Here is a 23,889-nt window from a genome sequence, read left to right as displayed (position 1 = left end):
GGTTTATGCTATGTATTTATGGGTCTGTTTCTGGAGGCATCACAATTCCAGACTTCAAGTTATATTACAAAGCTGTAGTGATCAAGACAGTATGGTAGTGGCACAAAAATAGACACATAGATCAATAAAACAGAATAGAAAACCCAGAAATGAACCCACAACCGTTTGGTCAATTAATCTTTGACAAAACAGAAAAGAATATCCAATGGGAAAAAGATAGTGTCTTCAACAAATGGTGTTAGGAAAACTGGACAGCAACAAGCAAAAGAATGAAATTGGACCCTTTTCTTACACTGTACACAAAAGTAAATTCAAAGTGGATTAAGGAAGGCACTTGTGATGAGCACTGGGTATTATAGGTAAGTGATGAATCACTAAATTTCTACACCTGAAATCAATTTTACCATATATGTTAACTAACTAGAATTTAAATAAAAACTTGAAATAAAAAAGAAATAGACAGTAGTGATGGTTGCACAACACAGTGAATGTAATTAATGTCACTGAATTGTAAACATAAAAAATGCTTAAAATGGCAGATTTTATATATTTTTTCCACAATAAAAATTTTTTTTAAAAAATGCGTTGAAGACCTAAATGTGAGACAGGAAACTATCAAAATCCTAGAGGAGAACACAGGCAGCAACTTCTCTGATATTGGCCATAGCAACTTCTTACTAGATATGTCTCCTGAGACAAGAAAAACAAAGCAAAAATAAGCTGTTGGGAGTTAATCAAAATATAAAACTTCTGCACAGTGAAGGAAGCAATCAACAAAACTAAAAGGCAACCTGTGGGATGGGGGAAGATATTTGCAAATGACATATCTGATAAAGGATTAGTATCCTAAATATATAAAGAACTTATAAAACTGAACACCCAAAAACAAAATAATCCAGTTTAAAAAGGGCAGAAGAGCACCTGGATGGCTCAGTCGGTTAGGCATCTCTTAGTTTTGCCTCAGGTCATGATCTTGGAGCTTCAGGGGTTCAAGCCTCGCATTAGGCTCTGTACTGGCAGTGCAGAGCCTGTTTGGGATTCTCTCTCTTTCCCTCTTTCTCTGTCCTTCCCCCACTTGCACTGTCTCTGTCTCTCTCAAAATAAATAAATAAACTTTTTTAATGGGCAGAATATGTGAATTAATATTTTTCCAAAGAAGACATCCACATGGCCAACAGACACATGAAAAGATGCTCAACATCACTCATCATCAGGGAAATGCAAATCAAGACTACAATGAGATATCACCTCACACCTGTCAGAGTGCCTAAAATCAACAACACAAGAAACAACAAGTGTTGTTGAGGATATGCAGAAAAAGGAACTCTTGTACTGTTCGTGGGAATGTAAACTAGTGCAGTTTGTGGAAAACAGTATGGAGGTTCCTCAAAAAACTAAAAATAGAACTACCCTATGACCCAGTAACTGTACTACTGGGTATTTATGCAAAGAATACAAAAATACTGGTGTGCCTGGGCAGCTCAGTCGGTTAAGCATTCAGCTCTTGATTTTGGCTCAGGTCATGATCTCACAGTTCATGAAATCAAGCCCCTAGTTGGGCTCTGTGCTGATGACACAGATCCTGCTTGATATTCTCTCTCTCTCTCTCTCTCTCTCTCTCTCTCTCTTCCTGTGTGTGTGTGTGTGTGTGCCCTTCTCCAGCTCACACACGGTTTTTCTCTGTCTCAAAAGAAATAAATAAACATTTTTAAAAAGAATACAAAAATACTAATTCAAAGGGATACATGCACCCCAATGTTTATAGCAGCATTACCTATAATACCAACATTATGGAAATAGCCCAAGTTTCCATGGATTTATGAATGGATTAAGAAGATGTGTGAGGCACCTGGGTGGCTCAGTCAGTTGAGCATCCAACTCCTGATTTCGGCTCAGACCATGATCCCATGGTTATGGGATGGAGACCCATGTTGGGCTCCATGTTGAGCATGGAGCCTGCTTAAGATTCTCTCTCTCTATCTCTCTCTCTCTCTCTGTCTCCCTCTGCCCCTCTCCCCTGCTCGCTCTCTCTCCCTCTCTCTCTAAAATAAAAAAGAAGATGTGGTATATATATGGTGTATGGATTATTACTCAGCCAAGAAAGAGGATTTAAGATGGCAGAGTAGTAAAGGGACCCTGGGCTTGTCTTGTCCCTTGAACATAGCTAGATCAATGGCAAATCATTTTGCACACCTAAGAAATCAATCTGAGGATTAAGAGAACAATCTGCATAATTTGAGGGAGAGAACGTTGCAGGTTTCTTTTAACAAACAAATCAAAGCACACCTAGTTAAAGGTCCAAACACTCCCCATTTAAAGCAAGGAGGAACTCTGCAGAGGACTGACAATTTACAGCAGCAGAGGCCACATAGCATATACCAGAAACACTTCCTGAAGTGCCAGGCCCTGGACATTGTATAAACCCTTCTTACTATAGCATTACTCTCAAGAACATGAAACATAACAAGCTTTCATACACACAAAAGACAGAAACCTAGATAAAATTACAAGATAGATTAATTCTCCCCCCAAAAAAGATCAAGAAGCAACCATAGTCAAGGATTTACTCAAAATAGATATAAATAATATATCTGAACAAGAATTTAGAAAAACAGTCATAAGAATAGTAGATGGGCTTGAAAAAAATCATAGAATATACCAGAGAAACCCTTGATGCAGAGAAAAAAAGACCTAAAAATTAGGCCAAAATAAAAAAAAAAATGCTATGAGATGTAAAACTGAGCGGATGTAATCACAACAAGGATGGAAGAAGTAAATGAATGAATAGGTTATACAGAATATAAAATTATGGAAAATGATGAGGCTGAAAAGGAGAGAGAAAGAAAACTATTGGATCACAAATATAGACTTAGGGAACTCAGCGATTGTATACAGTGCAATACTATCCATATCATAGGAGTTCCAGAAGAAGAAGAAGGGGGAAAGGGGACACAAGGTTTTATATCTGAGAACCCCTAATCTGGGGGGAGGGAAACAGGCATTCAAGTCCAAGAAGCACAGAGAACTCCCCTCAAAATCAACAAAAACAGGTCAACACCAAGACATATCATAGTGAAACCTTTAAAATACAAAAAAAAAAAAAAGAGATAATTCTGAAAGCAGCTAGAGACAAAATGTCATTAACCTACAAAAGTAGACATATAAGGTTAGAAGCAGATGTGTCCACAGGACTTCTGGCAGGCCAGAAGGGAGTGGCAAGATATATTCAATGTACTAAACAGGAAAAATATGCAGACAAGAATACCTTATCCAGCAAGTCTGCCATTCAGAATAGAAGGAGAGGTACAGAGTTTCCAAGACAAGCAAAAACTAAAGGAGTTCATGAACACTAAACAAGTTCTGCAAGAATTATTAAAAGGAACACTTCAAGCAGGAAAGAGAGACCAAAAGCAACAAAGACTAGAAAAGAACAGAGACAATCTACATGAGTAGCGACTTTCAGGTAATACAATGACACTAAATTCATATCTATCAATAATTACTGTAAGTGTAAATGGACTAAGTGCTCTAATCAAAAGACATAGGGTCAGAATGGATAAAAAAAAAAAGACCCATTGATATGCTGCTTACAAGCGACTCATTTTAGCCCCAAACTCACTTCCAGATTGAAAAAACAATTGAAGATAAATTGAAGAATAATGTATCATATTAATAGACATCAAAAGAAAGCTGGAGAGCCATACTTACATCAGACAAACTAGATTTAAACCAAAAACTGTTATAAGAGATGAAGAAAGGCACTATATCATAATAAAGGGGTCTATACAACAAGATCTAACAACTGTAAATTTTATGCCTCCAACTTGGAACAGCCAAATATATAAATCAATTAATAACAAACCTAAAGAAACTCACTGATGATAATACAATAATACAGGACTTTAACACCCCACTTATATCAATGGACAGATCACCTAAGCAGAAGATCAACAAGGAAACAATGGCTTTGAATGATACACTGGACCAGATGGAATATTACTCAGCCATAAAAAAGAATGAAATCTTGCTATTTGCAACGATGTGTATGGAGCTAGAGAGTATTATGCTAAGCAAAATAAGTCAGTCATAGAAAGACAAACACCATATGATTTCACTCATAGGTGGAATTTAAGAAACAAAACAAATGAGCAGAGGAGAAAAAGAGAAAGACAGAGAGAGAGAGAGAGAGGCAAACCAAGAAACAAACTCCTAACTATAGAGAACAAGGTGATGGTTACCAAAAGGGAGGTGGGTGGGGGATGGGTAAAAGAGGTGATGAAGATTTAGGTGTTATCACTCTTTAAATCTGTGCCAATATGATGGGTATAGTGATATCACACTGATACTTTAAATTGCATTTCCCTGAATAATAGGTGAATTTGAGCATCTTTACATATGTTGATTGATCATTTGGTTTTGTTCTGTGAATCATCTTGTCAAATCCTTCTGATTTTCTGTTGGCTTATGTATCAGTTAGGGTTTGCATTCAATTCTGATAACTAGAGATGAAAAAAGTGGCTTAAATAAATACGGGTTTTATTTTTCTCACATAATGAGCCAAGAATGAATCATTGTAGGGATGGAATGATGGTTCCATGACTTCACTGGGGACCCAAGCTCTTTCTAATCTCTCTTCTGTGCTATCCTTCAGGTGAGGCTTCCAGTCTCAAAGTTAATTTGTGGGGACAATATGTCCGCTGGAATTCCAGGCAACAGATCTAATTCCCACACAAGAAGAAGGAAAAGGACAACGAACAAAAGATGCAAGCTAGATTTTTTTAAATGTTTATTTTTGAGAGAGATAGACAGACAGAATGCAAGGAGGGGAGGGGCAGTGATAGAGGGAGACAGAGAATCCGAAGCAGGCTCAAGGCTCCGAGCTGTCAGCACAGAGCCCGATGCAGGGCTCGAACTCACAACCATGAGATCATGACCTGAGCTGAAGTCGGACGCTTAACCGACTGAGCCACCCAGGCGCCTCAAAAGCTACAAGCTAGATTTAAGAAGTTTTTGCAGAAGCCACATCAACAATTTGCATTATTTACATTTCATCATCCAAAAATAATCCACATGGTCACATATAAATATAAAGGAGACTTAGGAAATGTAGTTTTTATCCAGGTATATCACCACTCCTAATAAAACAAAAACAAGTTTTAGTTAATGAAAGGAAGGAAAGGAAGGAAAGAAGGAAGAGAAAGAAAGACAGAGAGAGAGGTAGAGAACTGTGTTATCAGCCATAGTCTGCTTCTTACATGCAACACACTTACTCCCAAGAGATACAACTTCCAAGTTCCATATAGTTACTGCATCCTGCTCAAAGTTCAAGATCTTTGGGTGATGTGCAAAATCTCCATTAGATACTAATTGTAGGGCAATTAAATAAATTAAAAGACAAGTTTTCTCCACCAACTCCTTGATGCACTTGATATATCATGGTAGAGCAGGAACTGGATAGCTGGAATAAAAACTTCCATTTTTAAAAGGATAATGATAAAAAGGATAGGATAACACACAGCAATCACCGGTTCATAACAGTTACCATTGTTAGAGAAACAGCTGAAAGACGTTCTAGGTTTTGGCATTACAAACAATGCTAAAATGTACTTTCTTTTTACAAAGCCCTCCAGAGTGATTATTTTGCTAGATATGGAAGTCCTTCCATATAAACTTCATATAAAAATTTTACAACCTGTTAGATACCCACGTCAATGAAAACGAGGGAGTATGGAACTCCAAAAATCTATCCCTTCATGAAAGCAATGAATAGCTTGGGGGGAAAAACCATCAGAATCAACTTTTCCAGAATTCTGGAATCTAACCAAAAATTTACAACACTGAAGGAAATATTAACAAAGAAAAAAAGCTGAATTTTAGTAAAAGAGCCTTGTGGCATTTTAGATTATCTTGTTACCATATTCCACTCCCCAGTCTTGAGCAGCCTTAAAGATAGTAGTCCACATTGTGGGTGCAAGATACTGGTATCAGAAGACATGATATGGGCTTTATTCTCAAAAATTGTGGTTATGTGGTTTGGCCTAGTGGCACCCTGAAGGATTGGCTTGAGGGTTTGTGTTTTTTCACCTACCCTGGAGCTTTCCCAGGGTTGAGGCAGGCTCTTTGGTGGCATTCATGGAAGGCATTTAAAGGCACATGGATTAGCCATTGCCACATGGGGAAAGGAATAGCACTTGAGGAAAGCAATAGACAAACTGAAAAACCTGGGAAGAAATAGGCTGGATGTTTGGGGGATACGTAGGGGAATATGAGCTTTAAAAAAGCTTTCATGTATTCTAAGGACTCTAGAAGCCCATGCACATGTCCAGGTTTAGGCCTATGCTCAGAAGAGACCTGAGAAGACCCTAAGCTCTTACTTCTGACTTCAGGCACCATGCAAGCAGAAATTGAAGGCTAGGGGCACCTGGGTGGCTCAGTCGGTTAAACATCCAACTTCGGCTCAGGTCATGATCTCGCAGTTTGTGACTTAAAGTCCCACATTGGGCTCTGTGCTGATAGCTCAGAGCCTGGAGCCTGCTTCCAATTCTGTGTCTCCCTCTCTCTGCCTCTCCCCTGCTTGTGCTCGCTCTTTCTCTCTCTGTCTCTCAAAAGTAAATACACATTGAAAAAAAAAGAAATTGAAGGTTAAGCTGTAAACTGCATACATAAGCATTGAAGGAGAGCCTCAACTCAGAGAAAGACTGCAAACACTGGGATACGTTTTCTTTCTTGGTTTGTTTGCTTGCTTGGTTGGTTTGGTTCCAGGAGAATAACAAAATATCCATTAAATCAATAACCAACCAAAGATAATGAGACAAATATTTCAGTAGCCCCAAACAACAAAGAACACAGAGTTTAAAAAATTACTTCAGAAAATTTACTAAACAAATAAACAATACTCATAATAAGCAGCAACACAAACCCCAAGGAATGGAAGGATCTGATTTTCAGAGTTTCTACCTTATAATATTTGAGCATCCAGTTTTCAAGAAAAAAATATAATTCATGTCAAGAAACAAGAAAATATGGCCCATTCACAGGATAAAAAAGAAATTAATAGAATCTGTTCCTGAGAAAATCCAGATATGTGATTCAATAGACGAAGACTTTACATCAACTGTCTTAAATATGTTTAGAATGCTAAAGAAAGCCACAAACAAAGAACTAAAGGAAACCACAGAGAGCATCCTCAGCAAAGAGAGAACAGCAATAAAAAGAAACTGTAAAAAGGAACCAAATAGAAAATCTGGAGTTGAAAAGTACAATTACTAAAATGAACAATTCACTAGAGGGTTTCAACAGCAGATTTGAACAGATAAAAGAGGTAATAAGCAAAAGTGAGCATACATTGATTGAGATTATCCAGTCTGAGTAAAAGGAAGAAAATGAACAGAATCTAACAGACCAGTGGAATACCATCAAATGTACCAAGATACACATAATGGGAGTCCCAGAATGAGACAACAGAGATAAAGATGCAGAAGAATGTTTGAAGTAATAATGGCTGAAAGTTTCCCAAATTTAATTAAATACATTTATCTATACATCCAAGGAGGTCAATGAATTCCAAGTGGAATAGAGACAAAGATATCAACACCAGGATACATTATAATCAAATTATCTAAAGCCAAAGCCAAAGATAGAATCTTGAAAGCAGCAAGAGAAAAATGACTCATCATGTAGAAGAGATATTCAGTAAGATTAACAGATGATTCTCCATCAGAAACCATGGAGACCAGAAGGCAGAGAGATGATATATTAAGTGCTGAAAGAAACAAAATCAACCAAGAATTCCATATCTGGCAAAACTATCCTTCAAAAATGAAAGAGAAGTTAAGACATTCCACATGAACAAAAACTGAGGAATTTTGTTGCTAGTAGACCTATTCTACAAAAAATGCTACAGGGAGTCCTTCAGGCATAAATGAGAGGCCACTAGACAGTAAATTAAGGTCATGTGAAGAATAAAGAGCACCAGTAAAAGAGGGAAGCCATACTCATATCAATGCAAAAAAAAAAAAAAAAAAAGGACAAAATCTGACACCATTTCATGATAATACTCAACAAACTAGGAACAGAAGGGAAGTTCCTCAACCTGACAAAAAGCATCTAATACCCACACATAACATCATACTTAATGGTAAGGGATTGAAAACTTTCCCCTTAAGATTAGGAACACAGGGATACCATATCTGATACTTCTGTTTAACACTGTATAGGAAGTTTTAACCAGAGTGGTTATGAAAAAAAATAAAAAGTATTCAAAGTGGAAAGGAAGAAGTAAAACTATCTCTATTTGCAGATGGCATAATCTTTCACACAGAAAATCCTTTAAAATCCACTAAAAAACTACTAGAACTCATACATGATTTAAGTACAATTGAAATATACAGATCAATTTACAAAAATCAATTTTATTTATTTACACTACCAATGAATAATCCAAAAAGTAAATTTAAAAAACAATTCCATTTTCAACAGTATAAGAAATAACAAAATACTTCGGAATAAACTTAATAAAGACTTCTCTGCTGAAAATCACAAACCATTGCTGAAAGAAGACCTAAAAAATGGAAAGACATGTATATTAGTTTCTTAGGGCTGCCACAACTAAGTGCCATAAATTGAGTGGTTTAAAACAACAGAAATTTGTCTTATAGTTCTGAAGGCCAGAAGTATGAAGTCAAAGAATCAGCAGGGCCATGCTCCCTCTGAAACCTTTAGGAGAAAGATCCTTCCTTGCCTCTTCTTAGTTTCCAGTGGCTTTCCAGCAATCACGGTGTTCCTTGACTTGTGGATCCATAATTCCACTCCTCCATCTTCACATGGCATTTTCCCCATTCCTCTGTCTTTTGAAAAGATATTCTTTTTAAGAACACTGGTAATTTGGATTAATGGGCCCACCTTACTCCAGTGTGGCCTTGTCTTAACTAATTACATATGTAACAATCATATTTCAAAATAAGGTTACATTAGTAAGTACTGGAGTTTAGGGCGCCTGGGTCACTCAATTGGTTAAGCATCCGACTTCAGCTAAGGTCATGATCTCGCGGTTCGTGAGTTCAAGCCCCATGTTGGGCTCTGTGCTGACAGCTCGGAGCCTGGAACCTGCTTCGAATTCAGATTCTGTGTCTCCCTCTCTGCCCCTCCCCTGCTCACACTCTGTCTCTCTCTCTCTCTCAAAAATAAATAAACATAGAAATTAAAATTAAAAAAGAAAGTACTGGAGTTTATGACTCCAATATATCTTTTTGGGGGGACACAATTCAACCCATACAAACATCCAATGTTTGTGGACTAGAAGACTTAATTTTGTTGATAGAAATATTCCCCAAAAAGATCTACTAATTCAATGCAACCACAATAAATATTCTAATGGTGTTTTTGCAGAAATAAAAAAGCCAATGCTCAAATTCATATGGAATTGCAAGAGACCACAAATAGCCAAAATAGTCTTGGTAAAGACAAAGTTGGAGGACTCACACTTCCTGATTTCAAAACTTACTACAAACCTACCATAATCACAATGGTGCAATGCTTGCATAAGAATAGACTTATAAGTCAATAGTGGAGAAATGAGAGTCCAGAAATAAGCCCATACATCAAAGTTCAATTGATTTTCAAGAGTGCCAAAACCATTCAATGGCGAAAGAGTAGTCTCCCCCACACATCATTCTGGGAAAACTAGATATTCACATGCAAGAGAAAAAAAGTTAGACCCTTACCTCATACCATAAACAAAAATTAACTCAAAGCACATCAAAGACCTAGACATATGGGCTGAAACTATAAAACTCTTAGAAGAAAACATATGGGTAAATCTTCAGGACCTTGTATTTGGCAACAGAATCTTAGATATGACACCAAATGCACAGCAATGAAATAAAAAGTAGATATATTAGAGTTCATCAAACTAAAACCATTTGTGCATCAAAGAATACTATCAAAAAAAAAGAAAAATTAATCCAAAAAAATGGGAGACAGTGTTTCCAAATCATGTATCTGATAAAGGTCTAGCTTCCACAATATATAAAGAACTCTTACAATTCAACAACAGAAAAGCAAACAACCTAATTTTAAAAGTGTCAAGAAAGTAGACATTTCTCAAGAGAATATATGCAAATGCCTAATGAGCACATGTAAAGATGCTTAACATCATTAGTTATTGGGGAAATGCAGATCAAAACCATAGTGAGATAACACTTAAAAGCCACTAAGATGACTATCACGAAAAAGAAAAAAAACAGGAAATAGCAAATGCTTACAAAAATGTGGAAAAATTGGAATTCTCATACGTTGCTGGTAGAAATTCTGCTATTGTGGAAAAAAAGATTGACAGTTACTCAAAAATTTCAACATAGAGTTACCACATAGCCCAGCAATTCTATTCCTAGATATATACTCAAAAGAACTGAAAACAGGTATTCAAACAAAAACGTGTACACAATCATAGCAGCACTATTTACACTAGCCAAATGGTGAAAACAACATAAATATCCATCAAGTGATTACTGGATAAAGAAAATGTGGTCTATCCATACAATGAAATATTATTCAACCATAAAAAAGAATGAAGTACTGATACATACCAGGATATGAGCCTTGACCATCATACTAAGTGAAATAAGCCAAACACAATAGGCCACATATTGTATGATTCCATTTATATGAAATGTCCAAAATAAGCAAGTCCATAGAGACAGAAAGATTAGTGGTTCCAGGGACGAGAGGAGGTGTGAATGGGGAGTAACTGCTAATGGGAACTTTGAAGTTTATAATATAGTTTTGTTGACTATAATCACTATGCTGTGCTTATTTATCTACTAATTGCAAGCTTTTAACATTTAAACATCTCCCCAATCCCCCCACCAAGGTGCCTCCAGTAACTATAATTTTACTCTCTTTTTTATGATTTTTGCTTTTTAGGTTCTACATATAAGTTAGATCATACAGTATTTGTCTTTCTCTGTCTGACTTATCTCACCTAGCATAATGTCCTCCAGGTCCATTCATGTTGTTAGAAATAGTAGGATTTCCTTCTTTTTTATGGTTGAATAATATTCCATTGTATATACACCACATGTCCTTTATCCATTCATCCACTGATTTACATTAGGTTATCAACCTAAGTGCCAGTCCTATGTTCTTTGATGAGGTTTTGTTTTGTTTTGTTTTGTTTCATATTGGTTCTATACCTTTGTATTAAGTTATTTCTCAATATTTTATACTTTATCACAATTGTAAATGGAATATGCTACTAATATCTATTTCCATCTGGTTATTGGTAGCATAGAAAACATTTTTTTAATGTTTGACTTGTACTAGCCACCTTACCAAAATATCTCATTAATTCTGTCTTGTTCCTAAATTTAATGTAAATGGTTTTAAAGTTACCATTTAGGCCTTTTGTAGCAACATGGATGGAACTGGAGAGTGTGATGCTAAGTGAAATAAGCCATACAGAGAAAGACAGATACCATATGGTTTCACTCTTATGTGGATCCTGGGAAACATAACAGAAACCCATGGGGGAGGGGAAGGAAAAAAAAAAAAAGAGGTTAGAGTGGGAGAGAGCCAAAGCATAAGAGACTGTTAAGAACTGAGAACAAACTGAGGGTTGATGGGGGGTGGGAGGGAGGGCAGGGTGGGTGATGGGTATTGAGGAGGGCACCTTTTGGGATGAGCACTGGGTGTTGTATGGAAACCAATTTGACAGTAAATTTCATATATTAAAAAATTAAAAAATAAATAAATAAATAAAGTTACCATTTAGAATGTTGTTTGTCTTATTTGTTAGTGCACTCAGCACAATGTTGAAGACAAGTAGTGATAATGATTATTCTCATCATTTACTCATTTTAAGGGAAACAGTTCTAACATTTCACCATGTAATATGGTGCTTGCTGAAAGTTTTTGATGGATATATTTTATCAAGTTAAGGAAATTAATGAATTAGTTTAATCATTGAATAAATATTTACTGAGTACTTACTATCAAACAATATTCTAGACACTTGAAACACATCAGTGATTAAACCAGGCAAAAACACTGTCTTAGTAGACCTTACATTCTAGTTGGGGAAGACAATACATAGGCAAGATTAAAAAGCAAAATATAAACTATTTTAGATGATGTTAAATACTAAGAAAAAATACAACTAGGGAGTAAAGTATGGGGTAAGGGCAGAGTAAGGTTGCAATGTTAAATAGAGTGGGCAGAGGAAGGTCTCAGAAATATAAAAACAAGATCCGAAAGAAGAGAGGGAGTAGGTCATGTGCATACATAAAGGAAATCACTCCATTTAAGGGAAGACTAAGTGAAAAAGTCTTGGGGCTGGAGCTTATCAGGTCTATTTGAAGAACAGCAAAGAGGTAAGTTTCAAGTGTAGTGAGTGGAGAAAAGAGTAGGAGGAAATGAGAGCAGAGTGGTAAGATAGGGTCAGATCACATCAGTCCCTGTAGACTACTATGAGGACTTGGGGTCTGAGTCTGAATGAGATGGGGGCATTGCAAGGTAATAAGTAGGGGAGATACATGATAACAATTTACCTTTTAACATGATTGCTCTGGCAGCAAGTGGAAAATAGTCTAAGAGTGTGGGGGACAAGCATGGGAGTGGGGAGAATAGTCAAAGAGCTATTGCAGTAGTATAAGACTTGGACAAGGCAGGGGGCAGTGGAGGTGGTGAGAAGTGGATAAGTTCTGGGTATATTTTGAAAGATAAACTGGATAGAATTGCTAATGGAGCAAATATGGGGAGGGAGAGAAAGTGAGGTATTAAGGAAGATGACTAAGTGTTTGACCTGATCATTTCTAGTTGCTAGTGGGTTTTTTTTTTATGACTAGGAATTGCTTTGCATTGAATAATTTTTCTGCATCTACTCATGATAATATGGTATTATTTAATTTCTTAATGTGGTGGATTACATTATTACATTATTTAATTTTTATTATGCTAAGTGAACTTTGTATTACTAAGGAGAGGACATCTTGGCTACCTTTTTCCATGCTCTCTATCCTCTTTATTCCTTCATTTTTATGGAATTTACAATAATTTAAAGCCATATTTTTTCCTACTTAGCTTTAAAAATGTATTACCAACAACATATCTTCTGCCAAATAGGCTTTCAGGAACAAGTATGGGGGACTTAACTACCATTTAAAACCTTGTTCCTACAGGTAAATGGCCTTTGAATTTTCCACAGCTTGTTTCCTAGTGAACTTTAGAAACTAAAGTATTCTGATATTGGGAAAAATATATATTTACAAATAGAGATTCTCAGAACCCTCGGTTTCCAGCACAATTTTCTAAAACCTCCATTTTCAGTAGAGTACAAGCTAGGACACTTGGTCTCTGACTTATGTGTGAATAATCATGCAGTGATGTTTCTTTTTAAGGTATCCTCACCTGAGTCCCAAGAACAAGGAGTCCTTTGATGTGGGCTGTAACCTCTTTGCCAAGTTTTCTGCATACATTAAGAATACACAAAAAGAAGCAAATAAGAGTAAGATACCTTTATTTAAATTTCTATTTCTCTCACACATTTGCTGACTCCCAGTCTCACTCAGCTAACATGGGATTTTCCTGAATATGTAATATATGTTGGGGAATGCACTCTTCCTCTGATTTTTTTCTTTTCTCCTTTGAAATTCCTTTCCATGAAATTTTATTAAATTTAGAACCCAAGATTCAATATAGCAATTACTAACTTGGCTCAATTAGAGCATTGACATGCTAGGAGTTAACTAACTGCAGGACTGTATTTTTTAGCACCCCCCCAACTTTTCCTGTGTGCCTTTAAGGTTTCTTAAACTATAGCATCTACTATCTCCCATGACCATTCTTGAATGGGTTTACTGTATTCTGAGTCATAAGAGCTATTAGTTTCTGATTCCACTTTCTGACTTTTCTGTGTTTAGTAATAACATATGTGACTTTTTCTTTCTTTGACTCTCCTTCCAATGCTCCTCAAGAAGAGTCAAAGAGCATTTGATTAAACACCTGATTCTGTCTTATCAGTGGGTAGTTGAGTTCTAGTTAACTATTTAGATTTTGAAGGGCCAGTGTAAGCAATGTGTATAGATAGAGATGTCTAAATGTGTGAAAAGCTTATGTAAAATGTAGTCATGAAGACAAAACGTTTATTAGTAACCTTCTGACTTCTTTGCCTCAGATTTTGAAAAATCTCTGCTCAGAGAATTTAAACGTCTAGATGACTACTTAAACACCCCGCTTCTGGATGAAATTGATCCAGACAGTGCTGAGGAACTCACAGTTTCCAGAAGATTGTTCTTGGATGGGGACCAGCTGACACTGGCTGACTGCAGCTTGTTACCCAAACTGAACATTATTAAAGTAAGCCTTTGTAGGGCATACTGAATGGTTTGGGAGGGGGTTGGGAGTTGCCAGCATGAAACACAGTGACTATTTAGTGTGAGATTGTTATATGATGGCTTTGTCATCATTATACATAGTATATATCTCCTTTTTCTCCTTAGGAAAAAAAAATCCACAGTGATCTCCTCTGGGAACCATAAAAATTTGTTTCTTTCTTCCCAAATCAGAAGGTGCTTTCCACTGGCTTATCTATAAAACAAGAGTAAGGAGTACCTGGGTGGCTCAGTCAACTGAGCATCTAACTCTTGATTTTGGCTCAGGTCAAGATCTCATGGTTCCTGAGTTCAAGTCCCGCATGGGGCTCTGTGCTGACAGTGCAAAGCCTGCTTGGGATTCTCTCTCTCTCTCTCTCTGCCTCCCATGCTTGCATGCATGCTCTCTCAAAATAAATAAATAAACTTAAAAAAAACAAGGGTAATATTACCCATTTCATAGAATTGTTGATTAAATTAAAGCATGTAGAATGCTTAGAACAGTGTCATAACAAATGATAAATAATGTGAGCTACTAATAATATCATGATGACTTAATCATTGATTTAATAAATTCTTATTGAACAGAACTTATTCTGTCTCAGGTCCTATGCCAAACACACAGAATACATAAAGAAATAAGACATAGTTGGGACCCTAAGCAAACTTAGTCTAGTGGAGAAATTTTTCTGATAATCACAGCATAAATATAAATATGATTACACAAATATAGCTTTGTCTACATTTGTAAAAAAAACTTTAAAGTAGTAAGTGCAAGATTATTTTTGTGCAGATAACATGTCCTTAATGATCTTGACTCTTGAAATACGTTTCTCCACACTAAACATGTCATTGATGCCTTTTATTACCGTTTTTTCCCAAAACCCTAGGTTGCTGCCAAGAAATACCGTGACTTTGACATTCCAGCAGAATTCTCAGGAGTCTGGCGCTATCTTCACAATGCCTATGCCCGTGAAGAATTTATCCACACATGTCCTGAAGACAAAGAAATTGAAAATACCTACGCAAGTGTGGCTAAACAGAAGAGTTAAGGCAACTCTTTCAGTAGAAAAAGCCCTCTTTTCACTTGTCATATTATAAAGGTTTCTGGAAATAAGAATATGGAAAATACTGTTTCCTCTATCCAACTCTCATGAAAAGAATGCTGTATTTTCTGTATCTGGCCAGTCCAAACTATCTTCCCACTATGTATTTTAAAGTTCTTTATATTTTCACTTACTTTTCTTTATTTCTATGGCATAAGCACTGCAATATTAAATGACACGGAAAGCATCAAGATCTTTTGTTATTTAATTGAATTCCTAGAATGCATTATGTGTAAGCTCAACAGATGGCTGAACTTACAAATGACATAAGTAGAGCCACAATCTTAAACTCCTGAGTTTATTTCTGATATGAATAATAAAATCAGAGAGTGAGTATATCAGAAAGGCAAATCCTAAAAGAATTCTTTTAAAAATCAGCTCTAAATACAGATCAAGACCAACTGGTATTAGAATGGCATTAAACATCTAGAAATATGACTGTGTCATAGTCAGAGATGGGAATATGACCTTTATGACCAGATTATATTGTTAAATGAGCAAGCATTCATTGGATACAACATAATAATAATTTTTAAAAGATTAACAACAAATATATGGTAAAGTTACAAAGTAAATCAGATCTTTTATTCAATAGAAATGAGAAAAAAACTAGGAAATTTGACCAAAAGGTCTTGTTGCTGTCCATAAAAGGAGAAGGAAGGCTATGCTTAAAGGATAGTCACAAATATTTGTACAGAATTTAAAATGCTCTATTACTATATGTACTCAAATTTACATGTTAAAATAAAATCACTCAAATCTGAAAACAAAACCTGAACTTAACTCAGTCCTTCAAAGAAGAAACTAAGTTCAGCCTCAAAAAAGGAAGACCATAGATCAACAGAACAGAAAATCCAGAAATAAACCTACAACTATATGGTCAATTAATCTTCAACAAAGCAGCAAAGAATATCCAATTGGAAAGAAGCAGTCTCTTTAACAAATGATGTTAGAAAAACTGCACAGAAACATGCAAAAATGGAAACTTGACCACTTTCTTCACTATACAAAAAATAAATTCAAAATGGAATACATACCTAAATATGAAACCTGAAACCATAAACATCCTAAAGAGAAAACACAGGCCATAGCAACTCTTTTCTAGACATCTCTCCTGAGGCAAGGGAAACAAAAACAAAAATAAACTATTGGGACTTCATCAAAATAAGAAACTTCTGCACAGTGAAGGAAACAATCAACAAATCTAAGAGCCAACTGATGTAATGGGAGAAGATATTTGCAAATGACAGATCCAATAAAGGGTTAGTATCCAAAATACATAAAGACCTTACAAAACTGAACATCCAAAAAAACAAATAATCCTGTTAAATGGGCAGATGACATGACATTTTTCCAAAGAAGACATCCAGATGGCCAACAGGCACATAAAAAGAGGCTCAACATCACTCATCATCAGGGAACTACAAATCAAAACCAGAATGGGATACCACCTCACACCTGTCAGAATGGCTAAAATTAACAACTTAGGAAACAACAGATGTTGGCGAGGATATGGAGAAAGGGGAACCCTCTTACACTGTTAGTGGGAATGCAAACTGGTGCAGCTGCTCTGTAAAACAGTATGGAGATTCCTCAAAAAAGTTAAAAAGAGAACTACCCTAGGATACAGCAATTACACTACTAGGTGTTTTACCCAAAATACCTAATTCACAAAATACCTAATTTACAAAAATACTAATTCAAAGGGATTCGTGCACCCCTATGTTTATAGCAGCATTATCAGCAATAGCCAAAGTATGGAAAGAGCCCAAATGTCCATCAACTAATGAATGGATAAAGATGGTGTGTGTGTGTGTGTGTGTGTGTGTGTGTGTGTAATGGAATATTATCCATAAAAAAGAATGAAATCTTGCCAATTGCAACCACATGGATGGAGTTAGAGTATTATGCTAAGTGAAATAAGTCAGAGAAAGACAAATACCATATGATTTCACTCACAATGTGGAATTTAAGAAACAAAATAAATGAGAAAAGGGGAAAATAGACAGAGAGAGAGAGAGAGAAACCAAGAAACACTCTTACTATATAGAACAAATTGATGGTTGCCAGAGGGTAGGTGGTTGGGGAGATGGGTGAAATAGGTGATGGGGATTAAAGAGTGCACTTGTTGTTATGAGCCCTAGGTGATGCATGGAAGTGTTGAATCACTATATTGGACACCTGAAACTCATAACATTCCATGTTTAACCAGAATTAAAATTAAAATCTAAAAAACAATACTGCTATTTATGAGAAAGAAGGAGATAAATGTGAGAAAGAAGGAGATAAATGTATTATACCCAGTGTCTGGGGATAGGTTTTTTAAATATATAAGTTACAACCTAAGACCACCTCCAAGATCTGCTTTGTGATCAGCAAGGACGAGAGGGTCTTAAGCTATTCAGCTGAGGAAAATGATACCTTGACATCTCAGCAAAGTAGGTGATGATTGATCTGGTTTTCATAAATTAGAAAACTTTTTTAAAAGACTAGACTTCCAGGTTGATGAAGACAACAGTGGCTGCCTTGGTTTGTGTCTCCCAATGTTTCCTCCAAAGTCAATACAGAATAACAAAAATAAATTTTAAATGGCACTAAAACCAGATGGGAAGCATAACTTAAAGCAGAAAAATTCCCAAACCTCAATATAACTAAGTTTAAAAGAAGAAAAAAATACCAAATCTCAAGAAGTACTCTCTCACATCCATGCTGCACCACAAACTGTTATAGTGAGCAAGGACAGGCTGATAAAAACTGTAGGAAATAAGGGAGTTTGTCATGGGCTTAGGATTAATCTGAAGTCACTGAAAGAAAGATTAAGTCTCCCTCAAGTATAAAAATATTTTTTTAATGTCCTAGTAGGCCAGAACAAGGAAGCAGCTTTCAAGTGTGCATAATTTTAGGTAGCAATCTTCAAAAGGCATGGCTTCTAAGAAAGAAATACAAGACATAAAAAGAAGTGAGCAGTAACTTTTGGTAAATCTATAGAGTTGTTATTAAAAAAAATCAGAAAACAAGATTCAACACACAACTGATAAACATCTCATTACATAAAACAACTATGAAGCAAAAAAAACAAAACAAAACCCTGCAAGACAACATTCCAAACTGAATTAAATACATTTGGGGATATGAAAAAAAAAACCCATCTGGATTCAGACTTTCAAAAAATCAAGACAAAAAAAATAAAAGAGAAAATTGATCAAACTAGAAAATAAATGGAAGAAAGACAAAATAATCTCAGATGTGAAGATAAATTTAAAGATTCCAAAGGAAAAACAGACTCAAGAAAATTGTATAAGGTGCATTGAAAAAGACAGAAAAATAACTGAGAGAATTAAAATAAAACAAAGAAGAAAGTAAAAAGGCTCAGAAAGAAATCAGTGAATTGAAGGAGAAGCAAAGAAGGAATAGCAATTGTGTCACTGGAATTACCGGGGAAGAAGAAACAATGGAACAATGGAACAAAGTTAATATTTAAAAGATTTAAACCTATAATCCAAGAAAAATTTCCAAAGTGAAAGACTTCAGTCTATACATTCAAAGTTCCCACTAGGTTCCTGGGAAAATAAACCAAAATGATCAACTCTGAGACATATCCTAGTAAAATATTAGATATGGAAGATAAACTATGTCATCAAAGCCTCTAGGCAAAAAGATGAAATAACTCATGAAGGCAAATTAATTAATCTGACATCAGGCTTTCCAAAAACAACATACAAGGCAAGGCAACAATGAGGCAGCATTTTCAAGAAATTCAATGGAAAAAAAAGTGTGAACCAAGGATTCCATATCCAGAGAAGCTAGTTCCAAATATCACAGTTATAGAAAAAGAAAAAACTTTAAACAAACAGAACTTGAAAGAGTCTATACCAGTGTGTCCACAAACAACTTTGAAAAGGTAGACATACAGTAGCTATGCAAACATTGCTGTTGGGAGAAGCCAGGTTATGGGTAGAAGTATAATTATATAAAAATAGGAAGTTTCAAAAAAAGTAGAAGTACAGTTTCTGGTCTCAGAAGGTGACACAGGAATGACCTGAATTCACACCAAATGACTCGTGTTTGTAGAGAAGCTCTTCCTGAAGAACTGAGAGCCTACTGAACAAAAGACACAGAGACCACACAGACAATGGCAAGAGAGATGGAGATGTGGCAGTGAAGGGAACCACCACCTCTGATGCTGTGAACTGCAGTGGGGAGGGATAGCACTGAGGGACCAGGAGCAGATATTTCTTCCCTGGGAAACAGAAAAAGAAAAGCCATGGTTTAAAAGGGCAACTAGAATATAAAGGAACCAGCCCTAGAACTCCATCAAATGGCAAGGGAGCTGGTGAAACTTTATCTTGGTTATAGGGGTAGGTGAGCTCCACAGTTTACATTCCCCTCCAACTTAAAAGCTCAGACCAGTGCACAGTCTGGACACCCTAACTGGCCTACTGCCTGAGTGAGTCCCTAGTCCCTAGTCCACACCAGCCCCAGCCATCCCACAAAGGCAATCCCTAGCATGGCACATACCAAAACACCCTGGGTCAGTACTCACTGAGCTCCAGCCATGTCACCAAGGCAACACAGGCACAAAGCACCCTGGAACACTCCAGGCCCACACCACTTTGGCTCCAGATGACTTGCTAAGGGCACTCCTGGTGCACAGCACTCTGGGACCTCCCAGCTCACTCCCACTTCTACTTTGAACACCCTCCTTGTACCCCAGGCACAGAACACCCAAGGAACACCCAATTCATGCCCACCAGGGTGCCCCCTGTGCTGAGCACACTGGTACATCCTAGCTTGTACACACACTTCAATCCTGGCCACCCCACCGTGGCATCCCTAGTATCCCCATCCCATGCCAGCTACAGCTCCAGCCAGCTATTCAAAGTCACCAGGCACACACAGTCTACACAGGAGATGATCATTCATAAGACCATTCCTTCAAATTTAGGAGATGTAGTTGTTCTGCCTAATTCATAAAGACAAACACAGAAATCAGGCAAAATGAGGAGGCAGAGGAATATGCTCCAAGTGAAAGAACAAGACAAAACCTCAGCAAAAGAACTAAATGAAATGGCAGTAATAAATCTACCTGATAAAGAGTTCAAAGTAATGGTCATAAAGATACTCACAAGACTGGATGACCTCAGTGAGGATATCAACAAAGAGCCAGAAAATATAAGAAAGAACCAATCATAGCTGAAGAATACTGTAACTGAAATGGAAAATACACTAGAAGTAATCAACAGTAGTTTACAAGATGCAGAAGAATAGTTCAGCAATCTGGAAGACAGGGTAATAGCACCCAAGCTGAACAGAAAAAGGAAAAAAGAATTGTTTTAATAAGTTAAGGGTTTTCTTAGACAACATAAAGGGAACAAACATTCACATTATAGGTGTTTAATCCTAACTAGTCTAAGCATGAGAAACATATCAAACAAATCACAAATGTGTTCTCTTCTAGGAGTTTTATGGTTTCAGGTCGTACATTTAGATCTTTGATTCATTTTGAGTTTACTTTTGTGCATAGTGTAAGAAAATGGTTCAGGTTCATTCTTTTGTATGTCACTGTCTAGTTTCCACAGCACCACTTATTGAAGATACCACTGTGTTTCTCCCATTGTATATTCCTGTCTCCCTTGTTATAGATTAATTGACCATATTAGTGTGGATTTATTTCTGGACTCTCTATTCTGTTCTATTGATCTATGTATCTATATTTGTGCCAGTACCATACTATTTTGATTACTACAGCTTTGTAATATAACTTGAAATATGGGATTATAATACCTCCAGATTTGTTCTTTGTTTTCAAGATTGCTTTGGCCATTCAGAGTCTTTTGTGGTTCTGTACAAATTTTAAGATTGTTTGTTCTACTTCTGTGAAAAATGCTGCTGGCATTTTGACAGGAAATGCATTAAATCTGTAGATTACTTTGGGTAGCAAGGAAATTTTAACGGTATTGTTTCTTCCAATTTATGTGCACAGGATTTCTTTCCATTTGTTTATGTCATCTTAAATTTCTTTCATTAATGTTTTATAGTTTTCAGAGTACAGATATCATTCACCTCCTTGGTTAAGTTTATTTCTAAGTATTTTATTATTTTGGTGCAATTGTAAATAGGATTGTTTTCTTAGTTTCTATTGTGGCTACTTCATTATTGGTGTATAGAAATGCAACTGATTTCTGTATATTGATATTTTATCCTGTGACTTTACAAAATTCATTTATAAGTTCTAGTAGTATTTTGGTGGAGGATTTAAGGTTTTCTACATATAGTGTCATGTCATCTGCAAATAGTGACAGTTTTACTTCTTCCTTACCAATTTGGATGGCTTTTCTTTTTTTTCTTGTTTGATTGCTGTGGCTAGGACTTCACTAATATAATCCAGTTAGTCACTAAAAAAAACACAAAAACTAATAATAATGAACTCCAGGGTGGGGTGGAGAACAATACCCAGAGTCACAGCAATACATTCTCTAAAACATCTAGTTTCCAACAAACAATAAAGAAATACAAATTATTTTTTTAAGGACCAAAGGGAAATTCTGGAGTTGAACTACAATAACTGAAATAAATAATTCATTAGAGAGGCTCAACAGTGGAAGAAAGAATTCAACTGGCAAGAAAGAAAATAGAGAAAAGGGTAAAAAAATGTTCAAAGAAATAAGATAATGTCAGAAAAACAGAGACAAATAGAAAACTCTGAAATGAAACAAGAAAAAAAGGACTACTTTTACTTCTTTAACCATGATTTCTTTTAGTTCTGTGAACATATTTATAATGATTACTTTGAAGTCTTTTTCTGTTAAATTTGACATCTGCTTGTAGGCATTTTGTGTTGCCTGGTATTTTTATTTGTGTGAACCATACATTTTTTGTTTCTTTGCATGTTTCATAATTGTTTTTAGTGACTAGCCAATTTATATTAATGAAGTCCTACCCTCCCCCTCCCCCCCCCCCCCCCGCAGTGCTAAATGTGGACACACTGAAAGATTTCTGACTGGGAATTGAAGGGGGAGGGATATGCAGCAGTCTGGATTGGAGCCTCCACCTTACTGGTAGGAAAGGGAAAGGGAGGGAGTAGTCTTGGTTCAAATACTACAGACTCTTGCCTTTCTTATATTTTTATAGATTTTATTGATAGGTGTTTCAGCCACTCTGGAAAACAGTATGGAAATTCCCAAAAAAGTTAAAAATAGAACTATCCTATGATCCAGCAATTGCACTACTAGGTATTTAAATTTTTTTTTAATCTTTATTTTTGAGAGACAGAGAGACAGAGCACTAGCAAGGAAGGGGCAGAGAGAGGGGGAGAGAGACACAGAATCCGAAACAGGCTCCAGGCTCTGAGCTGTCAGCACAGAGCCCAATGTGGGCTCAAACTCATGAACCAAACCATGAGATCATGACCTGAGCCAAAGTTGGACACAACTGACTGAGCCACCCAGGCGCCCCAAGTACTACTAGGTATTTACCCAAAGAATACAAAATACTAATTTGAAGGGATACATGCACGCTGGTATTTATAGCAGCATTATCTACCCTAGCCAAACTATGAAAACAGCCCAAGTTCCCTCAACTGATGAATGGATAAAGAAGGTGTGGTATATATACCACACAAACCACACGATATATAATGGAATATTACTCAGCTATAAAAAAAGAATGAAATCATGCCATTTGCAATGACATAAATGGAGCTAGAGAGTATTATACGAAGTAAAATAAGTCAGTCAGAGAAACACTAATACCATATGATCTCACTCGTATGTAGAATTTAAGAAACAAAACAAATGAGCAAAGGGAAAAAAGAGAAAGAGAAAGGCAAACCAAGAAAAAGACTCTTAACTATAGAGACGAAACTGATGGTTACCAGAGAGGAGGTGAGAGGCAGGATGGGTTAAATAGGTGATGGGGAGAGAGGAGGAGACAAGATGGCAGAGCATCATGGAACTTTTTTTTTTGCCTCTCTTGTCCCTGAAATGCAACTAGATCAACACCAAACTATCTTGCACACCTAGAAAACTGACCTGAGGATTAACACAACAATCTGCACAACTTGAATCACAGAACTTGGCAGGTATGCAGCACAGAGAGGTGAACTGGGGGAGAGAGCAGTCGTGGAAGCTGTTTTTGCTTGTGGAGAGAGGACTGAGACAGGGGGGAGAGTATGGGAAAAGTACTCCTCCCCCGAAAGCAGCTGGAGAGAAAGAGAAAGAGTGCACTGAACAAAAAAAGGGAGAAAGGAGAAAGGAAAGGGTTTAAATTCCATTAAGAAGCTATAAACAGGGGATCACACAGTCTGAAACTTGGCAGCTCGATACCTGTTGGTGCTCTGGTGGCAAGGGCAAATCCCTGGGAGCAGACAGCAGGGTCTGAGGGGTCCATGGGCCACACAGGGAGAGGTGGTTTCCCTG

The 23,889-nt window shown here is 36.5% G+C and overlaps 1 protein-coding gene across 2 annotated transcripts in view; it reads left to right on the top strand.

Annotated features, from left to right (window-relative positions):
* Positions 1-15,663, top strand: part of CLIC2 (chloride intracellular channel 2) — a 29,100-nt gene extending 13,437 nt beyond the window's left edge. For both annotated transcript variants that reach the window (XM_049644548.1, XM_049644547.1), the window contains 3 exons: positions 13,395-13,501; positions 14,171-14,352; positions 15,257-15,663. In XM_049644548.1, coding sequence (XP_049500505.1) covers positions 13,395-13,501; positions 14,171-14,352; positions 15,257-15,418 — 451 coding nt within the window. In that variant the 3' untranslated portion in view covers positions 15,419-15,663. The remainder of the gene's footprint in view (positions 1-13,394; positions 13,502-14,170; positions 14,353-15,256) is intronic.
* The last annotated feature ends 8,226 nt before the right edge of the window (positions 15,664-23,889 follow it).

This window comes from Panthera uncia, chromosome X, assembly GCF_023721935.1.
Source record: "Panthera uncia isolate 11264 chromosome X, Puncia_PCG_1.0, whole genome shotgun sequence".
NCBI lineage: Eukaryota > Metazoa > Chordata > Mammalia > Carnivora > Felidae > Panthera > Panthera uncia.
Note: the sequence above shows the minus strand (reverse complement) of the source record. Positions and strands in the feature narration are given on the sequence as shown.